At 49.5% G+C, this 19,787-nt stretch overlaps 1 protein-coding gene across 1 annotated transcript in view; it reads right to left on the bottom strand.

Moving 5' to 3' along the window:
- Positions 1 to 19,787, bottom strand: part of NUP210 (nucleoporin 210) — a 315,482-nt gene that overhangs the window by 92,270 nt on the left and 203,425 nt on the right. The window contains exons 28-29 of the mRNA XM_075321239.1: positions 16,511 to 16,669; positions 16,053 to 16,144 (exon numbers count right to left, since the gene is read on the bottom strand). Coding sequence (XP_075177354.1) covers positions 16,053 to 16,144; positions 16,511 to 16,669 — 251 coding nt within the window. The remainder of the gene's footprint in view (positions 1 to 16,052; positions 16,145 to 16,510; positions 16,670 to 19,787) is intronic.

Here is a 19,787-nt window from a genome sequence, read left to right as displayed (position 1 = left end):
AATTTATTGAGATGCACTTGTAATTGAGATTTATCAGTCTGGAGCCATTTCTAAAGTTTTGGGACTACAGCGAACCACAGTGATATCCATTATCCACAAATGATGAAAACATGGAACAGTGGTGAACTTTCCCAGGAGTGGCCGGCCGAATAAAATTACCCGAAGAGCACAGTGACGACTCGTCAAACACCGCACAACATCATCCAAATAACCGCAGGTCTCACTTGCCTCTGTTAAGTTCAGTGCTTATGACACCAGCATAAGAAACTCAACAAAAATGGGCAAAATGGCCAAGCTCCAACACAAAAACCACTGATTAGCAAAAAGAACAAAAGGCTCATCTCAGTTTAGCTAGAGAATATCTAAATGATCCCCAAGACGTTTGGGAGAATACCCTGTGGACTGACGAGACAAAAGCTGAAATGTTTGGAAGTTGAATGTCCCATTACATCTGGTGTAGAATTAACAAAGCATTTCAGAAAAGGAACATCATACCCACAGTAAAGTATGGTGGTCTGAAGCTGTTCTGCTCCTTCAGGACCTGGAAGACTTGCTGAGGTAAATGCAACCATGAATTCTGCTGTCTATCAAAAAGTCCTGAAGGAAAATTTCCAGCCATCTGTTCCTGACCCTAAGCTGAGGCGCACTTGGGTTATGAAGTAGGACAATAAGCCAAATCACAGCAGCTAGTCCACCTCTGAACAGCTTAAGAAAAACAAAAATGAAGACTTTGGAGTGGCCTAGTCACAGTCCTAACCCTAATCCAATTTAGATATGAAGGCAGTTCATGCTCAGAAACCCTCCAATATGGCTGAATTACAACAATTCTGCAAATATGAGTGGGCCAAAATTCATTAACAGCGTTGTAAAAGACTCATTGCCAGTTATCGGTAACGCTTGATTGCAGTTGTTCCTCCTAAGGGTGGCCAAACAAGATATTAAGTTTAGGGGGCAATCACTTTTTCACACATGGCCCTGTAGGTTTGGATTTCTTTTTCCCTTAATAATAAAGTCCTTCATTTATAAACTGCATTTTGTGTTTACTTGTTTTTTTCGCTCTCTAATATTTATATTTGCTTGGTGATCTGAAACATTTTAGTGCGATAAGCATGCAGAAGAATAAGAAATCAAGAAGGGTGCAAACACTTTTTCTCACCACTGTATCTTCAGTGTTATCCCATAAGAAGATAGAATAACATTTACTGAAATTTTAGGACGGAATCACACTCATGACATACTGACAATACTAAAAAGAAATGTACCATATTCACCATACAATTTGTTGTGCAATTTCTCCTGAGTACGCAGATACTGCATGTGTGGTGTAAATCTACTGTTTGGGCGCACGGCAGGGCTTGAAAGGGAAGGAGTGCCATCCGAGTTTTGAAATGCCAAATTGTCTGGAATAGTTGGCAGATGCCATGTCGTATTTGCAGAGCCACGGAAGTGCCTAAACAATGGGTGGGGGGTTCCAAAGTAACCCCATTTTAGAGACTACACCCCTCAAGAAATCTAGATGTGTGGTGAGCACCTTGAACATTAAAAAAAAAAAAATAACTCTGTTTTAGCTCTAAATTTTGCATTTTCACAAGGCTAAAAGGAGAAAAATTCACCATACAATTTGTTCTGCAATTTCTCTTGAGTACGCAGATATCCCATATGTGGTGGAAAATGATGGTTTGGACGCATGCCACCGAGGTTCCAAGGCAACAGAAATCCCCCAAAAGTGACACCATTTTGGAAACTACACCCCTCAAGAAATATATCTAGGGGTGTGGTGCACATCTTGAATCCATTTGTCTTTCACTGAATTTTATAATATTGGGCAGTGAAAAAAGAGAATTTTGTTTACTTACTGTAAATTCTTTTTCTTATAGTTCCGACATGGGAGACCCAGACCATGGGTGTATAGCTTCTGCCTCCGGAGGACACACAAAGTACTACACTCAAACGTGTAGCTCCTCCCTCCGGGCTATATACACCCCCTGGATGACAATCTAACCAGTTCAGTGCAAAAGCTGAAGGAGGACATCCACCCATAAGTAGAGATAGAGTAAAACTCGGAAAAACCGGAACCTCTGTCTACAACAACAGCCGGTGATAACACACGGAACAAGAACTGCCAACAGGCAACAGGGAGGGTGCTGGGTCTCCCATGTCGGAACTATAAGAAAAAGAATTTACGGTAAGTAAACAAAATTCTCTTTTTCTTCATCGTTCCTTATGGGAGACCCAGACCATGGGACGTCTCAAAGCAGTCCATGGGTGGGAAATAAACCAAACTGAGAAGTAGGCAAAACCTAACTTCACAAATGGGCGACAGCCGCCTGAATGATGCGTCTGCCCAAGCTCGCATCTGCCGAAGCATGAGCATGCACTTGGTAGTGCTTCGAAAAGGTGTGCAGACTAGACCAAGTGGCAGCCTGACAAACCTGCTGAGCCGTAGCCTGGTGCCTGAAAGCCCAGGAGGCACCGACAGCTCTGGTCGAGTGCGCCTTAATCCCTGGCGGTGGGGGCACCTGAGAACACTGGTAGGCATCGGAGATGGCCGACCTAATCCAACGAGCTAGGGTCGGTTTAGAAGCCGAGAGACCCTTGCGCTGACCCCATGGTTAGCACAAAAAGTGAGGTGCACCGCCTAAAAGCGGCTGTGCGTGACACATAGATTCGGAGCGCCCGCACCAAATCCAAGGTATGCAACGCCTTCTCAAAGCGATGCACAGGGGCCGGACAAAGGGAAGGCAACGAAATGTCCTGGTTAAGGTGGAAAGAAGACACCACCTTAGGGAGAAAATCCGGAGTCGGACGGAGAACCACCTTGTCTTGGTGAAACACTAAAAAAGGTGACTCCGAAGAGAGCGCAGCCAAATCAGAGACTCTCCTGAGAGAAGTTATGGCTACTAGAAAAACCACTTTCTGTGAAAGTCTAAACAAGGGAACCTCCCTAAGAGGCTCAAAGGGGGGTTTCTGTAAGGCCGTGAGGACCAGATTAAGGTCCCAGGGATCCAAAGGCCGCCGGTAAGGTGGAATGATGTGAGATGCGCCCTGCATGAAAGTGCGCACCTGAGCCAGTCGGGCGATACGCCGCTGGAATAATACCGACAGAGCCGACACCTGTCCCTTGAGGGAATTGAGGGACAGTCCTAGCTGCAGACCGGACTGTAGAAAGGACAGGATGGTCGGCAAGGAGAACGGCCAAGGAACATGGCCGGAAGAGCGACACCAGGACAGGAAAATCTTCCAAGTCCTGTGGTAAATCTTGGCTGAGGAAGACTTCCGAGCCTGAGTCATAGTGGAGATTACCTCAGAAGGAATGCCTGAAGCCGTCAGGATCCAGGACTCAAGTCAATCTGAGAGCCGCAGAATTCTGGCGGAAAAACGGACCTTGAGAGAGAAGGTCTGGGCGGTCCGGGAGATGCCACGGCATTTCTACGGACAGACGGAGCAGGTCTGGGTACCAAGCTCGCCTGGGCCAGTCTGGAGCGATGATTATGACCCGACGGCCCTCCATTCTGATCTTGCGCAGAACCCTGGGCAAGAGCGCTAGAGGGGGAAACACATAGGCCAGACGGAACTGGGACCAATCTTGAACCAGCGCGTCCGCTGCGAAGGCCTGAGGATCGTGGGAGCGAGCCACGTAAACCGGAACTTTGTTGTTGTGCCGGGATGCCATTAGATCCACTTCCGGAGTGCCCCACTTGCGGCAGATTGACCTGAACACTGCCGGATGCAGGGCCCACTCGCCGCTGTCCACGGTTTGACGGCTGAGATAATCGGCCTCCCAGTTTTCTACGCCTGGGATGTGGACTGCGGATATGGTGGACTTGGAGTCCTCCGTCCACTGAAGGATTCGTTGAACCTCCAACAATGCCAGGCGGCTGCGAGTCCCGCCCTGGTGATTGATGTAGGCAACCGCTGTCGCGTTGTCCGACTGGACTCGAATGTGCTTGCCCGCCAACAGGTGGTGAAAGGCTACGAGAGCTAGAAGAACAGCCCTGATTTCCAGCACATTGATCGAGAGGGCTGATTCGGACGGAGTCCAAGTGCCCTGTGCTCGGTGGTGGAGAAATACTGCTCCCCAGCCGGAGAGGCTGGCATCCGTGGTGAGGATCACCCAGGACGGAGTCAGGAAGGAGCGTCCCTGTGACAGAGAGAGGGGCCGAAGCCACCACTGAAGAGAGCTCCTGGTCTGCGGCGACAGAGCCACTAGCTTGTGCAAGGAAGAGGTCCGCTTGTCCCAACAGCGGAGAATGTCCAGCTGCAGGGGACGCAGATGGAACTGGGCAAAGGGAACCGCTTCCATTGACGCCACCATCTGACCCAGCACCTGCATGAGGTGCCTGATGGAATGACGGCGGGGCTTCAACAGAGAGCGCACCGCCAGATGAAGGGACTGCTGTTTGACTAAGGGCAGCTTCACAAGTGCCGGCAGAGTCTCGAATTGCATCCCTAGGTACGTAAGTTCCTGGGTCGGGGTCAAAGTGGACTTGGGCAGATTGACAAGCCACCCGAATTGGACAAGCGTGGCGAGAGTGAGCGAGACGCTCCGCTGGCAGTCTGCACTGGATGAGGCCTTGACTAGAAGGTCGTCCAGGTAGGGGATTACTGCCAACCCCTGGAGATGCAGGACCGCAACCACTGCTGCCATGACCTTGGTGAAAACACGAGGGGCCGTGGCTAACCCGAAGGGGAGAGCCACGAATTGGAAATGTTCCTCTCCGACTGCAAAGCGTAGCCAACGTTGGTGGGAAACCGCAATAGGCACATGCAGATAGGCATCCCTGATGTCGATGGATGCTAGAAAATCTCCTTGGGTCATTGAGGCAATGACCGATCTCAGAGATTCCATGCGAAAGCGCCGCACCTGAACATGCTTGTTGAGAAGCTTGAGATCCAGGATGGGCCGGAAGGAACCGTCCTTCTTGGGGACTAGGAAGAGGTTTGAGTAAAAACCTCTGAACCGTCCCCGGGCGGGAACCGGAACAATTACACCGTTGGCCTGCAAGGATGCCACGGCCTGTGAGAAGGCGGCGGCTTTGGAGCAGGGGGGAATGGACAGAAAAAATCTGTTTGGCGGGCTGGAAGAAAATTCTATCCTGTAGCCGTGGGAGATGATATCCCGCACCCACTGATCGGAGACGTGCTGAAACCACACGTCGCCAAAGTGGGAGAGCCTGCCACCGACCAAGGAAGTTGCTGGCGCAGCCAGATAGTCAAGAGGAGGCTGCCTTAGTGGCAGCTGCTCCTCCGTTCTTCTGAGGACGCGGCTTCGCGCGCCAGTTGGGTTTACGATCCTTGGCTGAGTTAGTGGACGAGGCTGAGGGCTTAGAGGATGACCAGTTAGAGGAACGAAAGGAACGAAACCTCGACTGGTTCCTGCCCTGGACAGGTTTCCTGGTTTTAGTTTGTGGCAAGGAAGTACTCTTCCCGCCAGTAGCTTCCTTAAGGCTATGTCCGCACGTTGCTTTTTACCTGCTTTTTTGCTGCTTTTTCTTCTGCGCTGTTTAATGCCAAAATGGTTGTGTTCTGCTTTTCAAGCAAAGTCTATGGGAATTTGGGTTTCTTGTCCGCACTATGCAGTTCAAACTGCAGCCTTTTTGTTGCAGAACTTTGGTCAAAAACTCAGCTTTGCAGGGCAAAACCCAAATGGCAAAAACAATTGACATGTCAGTTGTTTTTGCCATTTGGGTTTTGCACTGCAAAGCTGAGTTTTTGACCAAAGTTCTGCAACAAAAAGGCTGCAGTTTGAACTGCATAGTGCGGACAAGAAACCCAAATTCCCATAGACTTTGCTTGAAAAGCAGAACACAACCATTTTGGCATTAAACGCTGCAGTTGAAAAAGCAGCAAAAAAGCAGGTAAAAAGCAGGTAAAAAGCAACGTGCGGACATAGCCTAATAATTTCATCCAGTTGTTCACCGAACAGCCGGGACCCAGCAAAGGGGAGCCCAGCAAGGTACTTCTTAGAAGAAGCGTCTGCTTTCCACTCTCGAAGCCACAAAATCCTGCGGATCGCGAGAGAATTAGCGGAAGCCACCGCCGTGCGGTGAGAAGCCTCCAGAATGGCAGACATGGCGTAGGATGAAAAAGCCGAAGCCTGGGAAGTTAAGGCAACCATCTCGGGTATAGAGTCCCTGGCGAGGGAATGTATCTCCGCCAGAGAGGCAGAGACTGCCTTAAGAGCCCACACTGCTGCAAAAGACGGGGAGAACGAGGCTCCTGCCGCCTCATATACAGATTTGGCCAGAAGGTCAACCTGGCGGTCAGTGGGATCCTTAAGAGAGGTGCCATCGACCACAGATACGACTGTCCGGGCTGAGATTCTAGACACCGGAGGGTCTACCTTTGGGGACTGAGCCCACTCCTTAACCACCTCTGGTGGAAAGGGAAAACGGTCATCAGAACTACGCTTTGGGAAGCGTTTGTCAGGACAGGCCCTGGGCTTGGTAACAGTGGCCTGAAAACTGGAGTGGTTAAAAAACGTACTCCTAGCTCTCTTAGGAGAGGTAAACTGGTGTATTTCTACCAGAGAGGCTTGTTCCTCTGACACTGGGGGATTGAGGTTCAGTACGGAGTTAATGGATGTAATCAAGTCACTAACATCCGCATCACCCTCAGATAAGTCAATGGGGTACATAGAGGTAGCGTCTGAGCCCACAGTAAAAGTATCCTCCTTGCCCTGCAATTCAGCTTGTGAATCAGAGCCGTGGGACAAGGAAGGAGAAGGGTCCCTGCGTCTCCGTTTAGGAGGACGAGGTCCTAAAACATGCTCTGAGAGCTCTGCAGAGCTTGGAGCAGCAGAGGCGCCCTGAGAAGGGGGCTGATGCATGGTCAGCAGAGTCCGGGACAGCTGTCCCATGGAGTCGGCAAAAGACTGGGAAATAGCTCTGGAAAAAGATGCTACCCAAGCCGGGGGTTCAGCCACCGGGGCCGGAGCAGCCGGAGGGACCCCTGAAGAGGCTCCAGGCTGAGGCACCACCATGTTAGAGCAGGCATCACAATGTGGATATGTGCTCGGTTCTGGCAGAATCAGCTTACATGCAGTGCATATAGCGTACAGCTTAGCAGACTTGCTCCTAGTGACAGACATGCTGCTGAGGTGGAGACTCTGCAGTAAGAATACCCTCCTGTAGAATGACCCCCTAAGAGTGTATAATAAAGCCCACAACCAGAGGTTGTGGCTTACCAGACCGTGTGTGCCCTCCGGATTCCACAGCTCGGACCCCCAGTGAAGCTTCTGCCTTCCAGGATGCAGTAGCTGCAGCAGCCAGCGCCGATCAGTGTGAGAACGCTGATAAAATGGTGCTGGAGTGAGGAGGGGAGGCGGGGATTAGCCCAAGAGCGGGAAACTGGAGGGCCAAGGAGAGATACAGGGGAGGGAAACATCTCCTCAGAGAGGAGTGTCCTCCCCTCTGCTGAACGGCCGGTGGGCGGCGCCACACTGTTCCCCTGCATGAATGACATGCAGGGGAAGCTGAAACCGAAACTAGGCCACAACTGAAGCCGGGGCCTAGATTTTTACATGCGGCCGACGAGCAGGCACCCTCGGCGCGGTTCTCAGGAAAAACCCAGAGAACCGGCCGGAAATCACAGCAAAGTGACAAAACACACTCTCCCCACAATAAATGTACCCGGGACCCCTGAAAAACGTCTCCATACTTAGCTTTTGAGACGCAGGGCCATGTCCCTGGGGGGGGTTAAGCGCTCCGTCCGGCAGGACCCTGACAGGGCTGCGGATGGAGACCGGTCTTCTGCAAAGCAGAGAGGACCGTGATGGCTCCCACTTCAAGCCAGAGCCTCAGAGGATGGTGAAGGAGCGCGGCATGTGAAGGCTCCAGCCTTGTAAAGTCAACCTTAACAGCACCGCTGACACAGTGGGGTGAGAAGGGACATGCCGGGAGTCCAGACTGGACCCGCTTTTCTTCCATATCTTTGAAATCAAAATCTTAAAAATTAAAAATCAGAGAATGCATGAGTGTGTGTGACCTCCTGAAACACAAAGCATTGAACTGGTTAGATTGTCATCCAAGGGGTGTATATAGCCCGGAGGGAGGAGCTACACGTTTGAGTGTAGTACTTTGTGTGTCCTCCGGAGGCAGAAGCTATACACCCATGGTCTGGGTCTCCCATAAGGAACGATGAAGAAATGATATATCATGTTGTTTTCAATAAAAATTATGTTGAAGGCGCACTTAAGTTTGCAAGGGTAACAGGAGAAAATGGACTACAAAGAAGGGAATTTTGTTTACTTACCGTAAATTCCTTTTCTTCTAGCTCCTATTGGGAGACCCAGACAATTGGGTGTATAGCTTCTGCCTCCGGAGGCCACACAAAGTATTACACTTTAAAAAGTGTAACCCCTCCCCTCTGCCTATACACCCTCCCGTGCATCACGGGCTCCTCAGTTTTGGTGCAAAAGCAGGAAGGAGGAAACTTATAAATTGGTTTAAGGTAAATTCAATCCGAAGGATGTTCGGAGAACTGAAAACCATGAACCAAAAGAACAATTCAACATGAACAACATGTGTACACAAAAAGAACAAACAGCCCGAAGGGAACAGGGGCGGGTGCTGGGTCTCCCAATAGGAGCTAGAAGAAAAGGAATTTACGGTAAGTAAACAAAATTCCCTTCTCCTTTGTCGCTCCATTGGGAGACCCAGACAATTGGGACGTCCAAAAGCAGTCCCTGGGTGGGTAAAAGAATACCTCGATAAAAAGAGCCGAAAGCGACCCCTTCTTACAGGTGGGCAACCGCCGCCTGAAGGACTCGCCTACCTAGACTGGCGTCTGCCGAACCATAGGTATGCACCTGATAGTGTTTCGTGAAAGTGTGCAGACTAGACCAGGTAGCTGCCTGACACACCTGCTGAGCCGTAGCCCGGTGCCGCAATGCCCAGGACGCACCCACGGCTCTGGTAGAATGGGCTTTCAGCCCTGAAGGAAGCGGAAGCCCAGAAGAACGGTAGGCTTCAAGAATCGGTTCCTTGATCCACCGAGCCAAGGTTGACTTGGAAGCCTGCGAACCCTTACGCTGGCCAGCGACAAGGACAAAGAGCGCATCTGAACGGCGCAGGGGCGCAGTGCGAGACACGTAGAGCCGGAGAGCTCTCACCAGATCTAACGAGTGCAAATCCTTTTCACATTGGTGAACTGGATGAGGGCAAAATGAAGGTAAGGAGATATCCTGATTGAGATGAAAAGGGGATACCACCTTAGGGAGAAATTCCGGGACCGGACGCAGAACCACCTTATCCTGGTGAAAAACCAGGAAGGGGGCTTTGCATGACAGCGCTGCCAGCTCCGACACTCTACGGAGCGATGTAACTGCCACTAGAAATGCCACCTTCTGCGAAAGACGTGATAAAGAGGCATCCCGCAGCGGCTCGAAAGGTGGTTTCTGAAGAGCCGTTAGCACCCTGTTAAGATCCCAGGGTTCCAGCGGACGCTTGTAAGGTGGGACTATGTGGCAAACTCCCTGCAGGAACGTGCGGACCTGCGGAAGCCTGGCTAGACGCTTTTGAAAAAATACGGATAGCGCCGATACTTGTCCCTTGAGAGAGCCGAGAGACAAACCCTTGTCCATTCCTGATTGAAGGAATGAAAGAAAAGTGGGTAAGGCAAAGGGCCAGGGAGAAAAACCCTTATCAGAGCACCAGGATAAGAAGATCCTCCAAGACCTGTGATAGATCTTGGCGGACGATGGTTTCCTGGCCTGTCTCATAGTGGCAATGACATCTTGAGATAACCCTGAGGACGCTAGGAGCCAGGACTCAATGGCCACACAGTCAGGTTGAGGGCCGCAGAATTCAGATGGAAAAACGGCCCTTGAGACAGCAAGTCTGGGCGGTCTGGGAGCGCCCACGGTTGACCCACCGTGCGATGCCACAGATCCGGGTACCACGACCGCCTCGGCCAATCTGGGGCGACGAGAATGGCGCGACGACAGTCAGACCTGATCTTGCGCAGCACTTTGGGCAGCATCGCCAGAGGAGGAAATACATAGGGCAGTCGAAACTGCGACCAATCCTGAACTAATGCGTCTGCCGCCAGAGTTCTGTGATCTTGAGACCGGGCCATGAATGCCGGGACTTTGTTGTTGTGCCGTGACGCAATGCGATCGACGTCCGGCGTTCCCCAGCGGCGACAGATCTCTCGAAACACGTCTGGGTGAAGAGACCATTCCCCCGCGTCCATGCCCTGTCGGCTGAGAAAATCTGCTTCCCAGTTTTCTACGCCCGGGATGTGAACTGCGGAGATGGTGGAAGCTGTGGCTTCCACCCACTGCAGAATTCGTCGGACTTCCTGGAAGGCTGGACGACTGCGAGTGCCGCCTTGGTGGTTGATGTATGCGATGGCAGTGGCGTTGTCCGACTGGATCCGGATCTGCCTGCCCTCCAGCCACCGATGAAAGGCCAATAGGGCTAGATACACTGCCCTTATCTCCAGAATATTGATCTGAAGGGATGACTATCGGAGTCCAGGTTCCCTGAGCCCTGTGGTGGAGAAAAACCGCCCCCCACCCTGACAGGCTCGCGTCCGTCGTGACCACAGCCCAGGTGGGGGGTAGGAAGGATTTTCCCTGCGATAGAGAGTTGGGAAGGAGCCACCACTGAAGTGACGTCTTGGTTGCAAGGGAAAGAGACGTTCCTGTCGAGTGAAGTCAACCTCCTGTCCCATTTGCGGAGAATGTCCCACTGGAGTGGCCGCAGATGGAATTGCGCGAAGGGCACTGCCTCCATCGCTGCCACCATCTTCCCCAGGAAGTGCATGAGGCGCCTCAAGGGGTGTGACTGACCCCGAAGAAGAGATTGCACTCCTGCCTGCAGCGAAAGCTGCTTGTCCAGCGGTAGCATGACTACTGCTGACTGAGTATGAAACTCCATCCCAAGGTACGTCAGTGATTGGGTCGGTGTCAACTTGGATTTTGGGAAGTTGATGATCCACCCGAACTGCTGGAGAGTCGCCAGAGCGACGGAAAGGCTGTTTTGACACGCCATCTGAGAGGGTGCCCTGACCAGAAGATCGTCTAAGTAGGGAATCACCGAGTGGCCCTGAGAGTGTAGGACCGCCACAACAGATGCCATGACCTTGGTGAACACCCGTGGGGCTGTCGCCAGGCCGAAAGGCAATGCCACGAACTGAAGGTGTTCGTCCCCGATGGCGAAACGCAAAAAGCGTTGATGTTCGGGTGCGATCGGCACATGGAGATAAGCATCCTTGATGTCGATCGATGCTAGGAAGTCTCCTTGTGACATCGAAGCGATGACAGAGCGTAGAGACTCCATCCGAAACCGTCTGGTGCTCACATGTCTGTTGAGCAGTTTGAGGTCCAGAACGGGACGGAACGAGCCGTCCTTCTTTGGCACCACAAACAAGTTGGAGTAAAAGCCGCGACCATGTTCCTGGAGGGGGAACAGGGATCACAACTCCTTCTGTCTTCAGAGCGTTCACCGCCTGAAAAAGCGCATCGGCTCGCTCGGGGGGCGGAGGAGATGTTCTGAAGAACCGAGTCGGGGGACGAGAGCTGAACTCTATCCTGTAACCGTGAGACAGAATGTCTCTCACCCATCGGTCTTGAACATGTGGCCACCAGGCGTCGCAAAAGCGGGAGAGCCTGCCACCGACCGAGGATGCGGTTCGGGGATGCCGAGAGTCATGAGGAGGCCGCCTTGGAGGCAGTGCCTCCTGCGGCCTTTTGGGGGCGTGACTTGGACCGCCACGCATAGGAGTTCCTCTGGCCTTTCTCCGGCCTGCTGGACGAAGAGGATTGGGGCTTGGCGGAGGGACGAAAGGACCGAAACCTCGATTGTATTTTCCGTTGCTGAGGTCTCTTTGGTTTGGACTGGGGTAAGGAGGAGTCCTTTCCCTTGGATTCCTTAATAATCTCATCCAATCGTTCACCAAACAAGCGGTCGCCAGCAAACGGCAAACCGGTTAAGAATCTCTTGGAAGCAGAGTCTGCCTTACATTCACGCAGCCACATGGCCCTGCGGACTGCCACAGAGTTAGCGGATGCCACCGCTGTACGGCTAGCAGAGTCTAAAACTGCGTTCATGGCGTAGGAAGAAAAAGCTGACGCCTGAGAAGTCAAAGACGCAACCTGCGGAGCAGAATTACGTGTGACCGCATTAATCTCAGCCAGACAAGCTGAGATAGCTTGTAGTGCCCAGACGGCTGCAAAAGCCGGGGCAAAAGACGCGCCCGTGGCTTCATAGATGGATTTTACCAGGAGCTCTATCTGCCTGTCAGTGGCATCCTTTAGCGATGATCCATCTGCAACCGATACCACAGATCTAGCCGCCAATCGAGAGACTGGGGGATCCACCTTGGGTCATTGAGCCCAACCCTTAACCACGTCAGAGGGGAAGGGGTAACGTGTGTCAGTAAGGCGCTTAGTAAAGCGCTTGTCCGGAACCGCTCTGGGCTTCTGGACAGCATCTCTGAAGTTAGAGTGATCGAAAAACGCACTCCGTGTACGTTTAGGGAACCGAAACTGGTGTTTCTCCTGCTGAGAAGTCGACTCCTCTACCGGTGGCGGCGGGGGAGAGATATCTAACACCTGGTTGATGGACGAGATAAGGTCATTTACTATGGCGTCCCCTTCAGGTGTATCAAGATTGAGAGCAACGTCAGTGTCAGAGCCCTGAGCTGCGACGTCCGCCTCGTCCTCCAGAGAGTCCTCACGCTGGGAACCCGAGCAGCGTGAAGAAGTCGGGGAAGATTCCCAGCGGGCCCGCTTAGCCGGTCTGGGACTGTGGTCCGGGCCGGAGTCCTCCACGTGAGACCTAGGGCCCCCCCTGGGAACGTGCTGCGGCGCGGACAGAGAGGGGCCTGGAGGTGCAGGTCCAACAGGGTCCGGGGCTTGTGTAAGGACCGGTCTGGACTGCAAAGCTTCAAGCAGCTTGGCAGACCATTTGTCCATAGACTGAGCCATGGATTGTGAGAGTGACTCAGAGTTTTTCAGCAAAAACTGCAAACTCTGTCCCTGCCGCCTGGGCAGGGGGAGCAAGGGGTTCTACCTGAGCCGAGGGGCCCACTAGTGACCGAGGCTCGGGTTGAGGAAGCAAAACAGGGGTTGAGCATTGCTCACAGTGAGGGTAGGTGGAACCCGCAGGTAACTTAGCCGCACAAGAGGTACAGGTCGCAAAATAACCCTGTGCCTTGGCACCCTTGCTCCTTGTGGACGACATGCTGTTGTCTCCTAGGAGAGTGATCACTGAGGGTATATGGGAAGGGTAAACAGCCCGACCGAACAGAAATATATAAATATATATAGTATCTATTCCGGCACCCTAAGGGGACCAGCACTGGGTGACCGGTGTGGCTTACCGACCGCTAAAAAGCGGAGTGTGTCTCCTCCAGATTCCCTGCCTTAGGTCTCCCAGCGTTGCAGAGCTCTTTCCAGGAAATCCTCCACAGGCAGAATGCCAAAGAAATGGCTGCCGGAGCTCTCAGGGGAGGAGTGGAGCCGTGGGCGGCGTTAGAAAAAGTGCGGGAATCTGGAGTCCCCACAGTGATCAGTGAGGGGGGAGGAAACATCCAGGATGCTCCGGCCCTCACAGCCGACGTCAGGCCGGCCGTCCCACCCTTACCCCTGATAGACAGGCCAGGGGGCGGGAGTTTTGCTACTAGGCCGCAATTGAAGCCGGGGACTAAATTTAAGACCGCGGCCGACAAACAGGCGCGGTCGGCGCGGAAGTCCGCCGGCCGTCACAAATAAGCAGCTGCTGCAGCGTCCGGGATGAAGGCGCTCCATGCACATCCCCCATGGGGATACAGAGTACCTTAGTGATGCAGGGCCCGGTCCCTGAGGATAAATAAACTCCTGTCCGACAGATTCCCACAGGGGCTGCGGAGGGAGCACGGTCCCAGTGGATGGATGACCGCTCAGGATCCCACTTCTCCCAGAGCCGCTAAGGGATGGTGAAGGAGACGGCATGAGGCTCCGGCCTTTGTACCCGCAATGGGTACCTCAACCTTAACAGCACCGCCGACTTAGTGGGGTGAGAAGGGAACATGCCGGGGGCCCCGTGGGGGCCCACTTTTCTTCCAACCGATATAACTAATCTGAGAATTCATGAGTGGATGTGTGCCTCCTTCCACACAAAGCATAAAACTGAGGAGCCCGTGATGCACGGGAGGGTGTATAGGCAGAGGGGAGGGGTTACACTTTTTAAAGTGTAATACTTTGTGTGGCCTCCGGAGGCAGAAGCTATACACCCAATTGTCTGGGTCTCCCAATGGAGCGACAAAGAAATTTGCTACTCAATTTCTTATGAGTAAGGCAATACCTCATATGTGATCAGAAACTACTTTTCAGGCACAGTGTTAAGAAGGGAAGGAGCACCATATTGGAGTGCAGATTTGCCTGGAATGGTTTGTGGGGGCCATCTCATATAGGTAAAGCCCCTGAGGTGGCAGAACAGCAGAAATCCCCCACGTGACCCCAACTTACAACTGCATGTAGTCAGCATATTAACATCACAGGTGTGTCACAAAAGGTTATACGATTAGGCAGTGAAGAAAAAAATAATTACATTTTTACCACAAAAATGTTGTTTTAACCCCAAATTTTACATTTTCAGAAGGGGAAATAGATAAAAAATAAGCGCATAAATATTAAACAATTTCTTGAGAACGTGACAATACCCCATATAAGGCTGTGTGCACACGTTGAGTTTTTTCATGCGTTTCCGCAGCGTTTGGAACTGCAGCGTTTTAATGCCAAAATGCATGCGTTTAGATTTTCAAGCAAACTCTATGGGAAATAGGGATTTCTTGTGCGCACAATGCTGTTATAACCGTGCGTTTCAGTTGCAGAAAAAATTGTCAAAATCTCTGCGGTTAAAGAAGCAGCATGTCAATTGTTTTTGCCAATTTGGCAGCATTTTGCTAACATTACAGTCAATGAGAAGTTTCAAAACGCATCCTATAACAAAATCCTAGCGTTTTACATGCTTTGACATGCGTTTTTGACATTATATTAAGGGCATGCATGATATGTCCCTGTTTAAACTTTATTTAGTAGTGTATTTGTCTTCAAAATGCATCTGACTTTAAGCAAAGAAAAAGCATGTAAATTGCGGTAAAAACGCGGCCAAAACGTGGTAAAAATGCAAGCGTGTTTATAGCATTTTTGTGGTTAAAACCAAATTTGACAAATACCATTACTGCCAGAGGATGCGTTTAGAACTGCAACTACCTCAACGCAAAGTGCGCACATAGCCTTACAATACTGTTTGTCCACATGGCGAGACTTTTGAGGGAAGGAGCACGATTTGACTTTTGGAGAGCAGAGCTTCCTAGAATAGTTTGCAGACTCCATGTGGGAATTCATCTCAGGGTGGAGTGATTATTTTGACTCCATCAGGGTTTTTCAGAAGCAAGCAGCAATGGATGTTGCAGAGTAAAAATTCCCTCACCAGCAGTTCTCTCACCAGGTGTAGCACTTATTCCGCTCTGCGGCAGCGAGTCGGGGCTGTCTGTAAGTCCCCATTCCTCCTGTGATGGAGGACACCTAGAAGTTTTCTCAGATTGAACAGTCGCAATTTAAAAATTAAGCACATTAAGTTGTACTTTAGCTGTGTCTTGGACTCCAGTACAAAAGTAAATGAGCCGCCATGCTTGCTGTATAGATGGTCACACCACTAGAACAACGTAGCGTGCCACATGTCAGTATAACAATTGCTACATCTGTACTGGTTTTACTTTTGTAACCGTGCTGAGAAGTGATCACTACAGAATAGCACGTTGTCAGCCTATTACAGAACTCACTTGTCAAAGTGAAAACTACAATACAGATGGTAATCTAGAAAGCTGTAAAATATTCCTGAAAAATCTATTACACAAATCCTAGCATTAAATCAATGTTATAACAGTTCTTTTAGGTTTACTAGTTTGCGTTTCATGGAATTGCTGCTTTCTTTGTGAGAATACAGTTTTGATTTGTTACCTTACTCTTACCTTTTTTTATTTCCTTTTTTATTAAATTTCTGGGTTTGGAAATTCACTGTACTATATTTCTTTTCATGACCAAAAGCAATTAAAATTACCTGTTTGTTTGAAGCCTCAAGTTAGAATTTGGAGACATAAGTATCTGCTCTGCTTCTATACTGGGGTTTATCAAATGCAATCGTTCAAACACCTAGAATAGGAACTTGAAGTTAGAAAAGTGCTATAGAAAAACAAGCCTCTGAGAGCGCCCCCCACCCAAAGAAAAAAGAGGAGACATTACGTAAGGTCAACCACTGCTGAGTGACCATCTACGCACCAGTCATACAGAATTACATTCTCCATTACGTCAGTAGCAGGTGATGACAAAGACTAAAAATCCACATACACAAAATAATTTTGGCCAAACCCACCGAGTGCGGATATCAATGGAGGGAACTATCTCGCAGCAGAACACAGGAGCGCTCAGTGTAGGGGGTTCAGAATGGATCAATGACGACTGATGGATCGTACAGTTATCGAATGTGCTCGCAGCCTTTAGAAACTTTTTTTCGATTACCTGAATCTGAATCTCATCCGACAACTCCCGGGTCATGCCGGTGAACTGCTGTGTCGAAGCATCCGTGATTCGCACTGTTACTCGGAGCCCTGTTTTTCCTTTCATTTTTGCATAAACATTCATGGCAAAGTTGAATTGTTCAGGTAGATTGAAAGATGCCTGTCAAGTAAACATTACAAAAAATATTACGAGACTGGAGTGTAGATAATACAATGACAGAGAAAGCAACGAATGGAGGCAGCACACCAAGCAATATGGCAAAAAAGCTGTGGTTTAGTAGCCCACAGGGGCAGTGGCAACATTAGGGTTCTAAAAGGTATGAACCTTTCTCAAGTTGTTGTTGTTTTTTTTGTTTTACAACTGTAGCAAAACGACTTGTACATTCAGATGTTGCTTAGGGCGGCAGCACCAGGCACAGCGGCTATCAAACGTGCTGCGGTGTCTCGTAAACAATGAACGAAAGGTGGTTCTGCCCTAGTTAGTCCTGGTTCAGCGAGGCGTATTTCACGGTCCACATACAGAAAGCAATGTCTGAACTCAACCCTTGACTTCTGACCCCAGACAGCTATGAGGCTGCAAGATCGGATTAGGGGACCCATAATCAGTACAAACATTGTGGTCTCCATCTTTGTGCTGTCCCATTTTTCTACTGACTGTTTGCTAGTAGAAGTGTGAGGAGTCTTTTTTTTTTCTCCCTGCAGGCTTAAGAAAGCTTTATACCTTAGAACTGAAACATTGGCACTATGGGCTAACAAACCACCACTTTTTACCATATTGCTTGGTGTGTTTAGGGTTAGCCCTAACACACACGCAGTCACACGCAGACTCTGAATCTTTGCGATTTCAGCTCTGCCGGACACTTTTTTTTATATTTATATATATATATATATATATATATATATATATATATATATATATATATATATATATATATATATATATATATATATATATATATATATATATATATATATGCAATTGAACTGGAGACTTTCATGTTCAATTAAAGGAGGTTGAGCAAAAATCGCCAGTGAAATGTTTAGGAAGTGCAACCATTTTTCTACAAAACCTCCTCATTTCATAGGCTCAAAAGTAATTGAACACGTTAACTTTACCATAACAAATGTTTTCTAACCCTAACCCTTTTTAATGCTTTGCAGGCAATGGCGTGAAGTCTGGAAGTCATGGACATCACACACTGCATTTCCTGCTTTGTGAGGCTTTGCCGAGCTTTACTGGTGACTTCAGTACTTGCTTGTTTGTCTTTCTGCCTTAATTTTTTGTTTAAAAACACCACTCCAGCCCTACAATAAAAAGAAAACACTGTAGTGGTGATGAAAGTCCGCTGCTTCCTGTTTTAAACTCACCTGTCGCCATCTTCATCTATTTCCAGCGTCGCACCGGTCGGTCTCCGACTATTTGTGATTTGCCGGCAGCTCCAGTGTTTCATAGAGGTGCTGGAGGTCACAACTTAATACAAGTCTATGAGAGCTTTGTTTTGATCTCTTAAAAGTTGCATTGGGGGCTTGTGAAGTAACTTTGGAACTTATGACTGACCATAAGTCAGGTCACAAGATAGCGTCATGGGACCGGAGCAGCACTGAATAAGGATAAAAACACTGGAAGGGGAGTCCAAGACCGGAGGCCGAGGACTTAAGTTTAAAGAACCCCTAATGCGCTGAAGAAAAAAAAAAATTAAATGCTGGAGTGGTGCTTAAAAACTGTGAAATGAAGCTTGATGTGGCAGAGATCTGGTAATGAGTCGGCCTTTGCAGAATATTCCACTTCTTTGCCTTTCACAGGATGTTTTGGGTCAGTGTCCATCTGTCTGTGACGCTCCATCCAAATCAACCTTGTTGCATTTGGTTGAATCTGAGCAGAGTATCGCCCTGTGTACTTCATCCGGCTGCTTCTGTCTTCAGTCCCATCATCAATAACCACTAGTGCCCCAGGGCCATCACACCAAGCCTTCTCCAGACTTTCTTCTTCCATTATTCTGGTGCAGGTTGATCTTAGTCTCATCTGTCTCCCAATGTTTGTCCAGAACTGGGAGTTTTTTAGATGCTCTTTGGTAAAGTCTAATCTGGCCTATTTTCAGGCTTATGAATGTTTTGCACCTTGTAATGAACCCTCTGTATTTGCTCTTATGACGTCTTCTCTTTATGGTGGACTTAGATACTGAAATACTGACATCTTGGAGAGCAGTCTTCTGCGGATGTTGTGAAGAGGTTTTTTTTAGATCATAGAAAGGATTCTGCGATCCACTCCTGTTGTCTTCCATGGACATCCAGACATTTTCGAGTTGCCAAGCTCATGAGTGCTCTTTTTTTTTCGCAGAATATGCAAAACGTTTGATTTGGCTGGGCATTTTTGCTATCCGATGGATTTCTTTTTTTTTTTCTTTCAGGCTATTGATGGTTTATCTTCCTTTGAGACCTCCTTTGTCAATGTCATGGGTTCACAGCAACAGATTCCAAATCCAAATGCCGCACCTGGAATCAGCTCCAGACCATTTACCTGCCTAATTGATGATGGATTAAGAAGGGAATTTTGTTTACTTACCGTAAATTCCTTTTCTTCTAGCTCCAATTGGGAGACCCAGACAATTGGGTGTATAGGCTATGCCTCCGGAGGCCGCACAAAGTATTACACTTAAAAGTGTTAAGCCCCTCCCCTTCTGCCTATACACCCCTCGTGCTCCCACGGGCTCCTCAGTTTTGGTGCAAAAGCAAGAAGGAGGAAAAAGAATTATAAACTGGTTTAAAGTAACTTCAATCCGAAGGAATATCGGAGAACTGAAACCATTCAACATGAACAACATGTGTACACAAAAAAACAGGGGCGGGCGCTGGGTCTCCCAATTGGAGCTAGAAGAAAAGGAATTTACGGTAAGTAAACAAAATTCCCTTCTTCTTTGTCGCTCCATTGGGAGACCCAGACAATTGGGACGTCCAAAAGCAGTCCCTGGGTGGGTAAAATAATACCTCGTAAGAGAGCCGTAAAACGGCCTCTTCCTACAGGTGGGCAACCGCCGCCTGAAGGACTCGTCTACCTAGGCTGGCATCCGCCGAAGCATAGGTATGCACCTGATAGTGTTTTGTGAAAGTGTGCAGGCTCGACCAGGTAGCCGCCTGACACACCTGCTGAGCCGTAGCCTGGTGCCTCAAAGCCCAGGACGCGCCCACGGCTCTGGTAGAATGGGCCTTCAGCCCTGAGGGAACCGGAAGCCCAGCCGAACGGTAGGCTTCGAGAATTGGCTCCTTGATCCACCGAGCCA

This window comes from Anomaloglossus baeobatrachus, chromosome 8, assembly GCF_048569485.1.
Source record: "Anomaloglossus baeobatrachus isolate aAnoBae1 chromosome 8, aAnoBae1.hap1, whole genome shotgun sequence".
NCBI lineage: Eukaryota > Metazoa > Chordata > Amphibia > Anura > Aromobatidae > Anomaloglossus > Anomaloglossus baeobatrachus.
The sequence above is the reverse complement of the archived record's forward strand: the minus strand, read 5'-3'. Positions and strand labels throughout refer to the sequence as shown.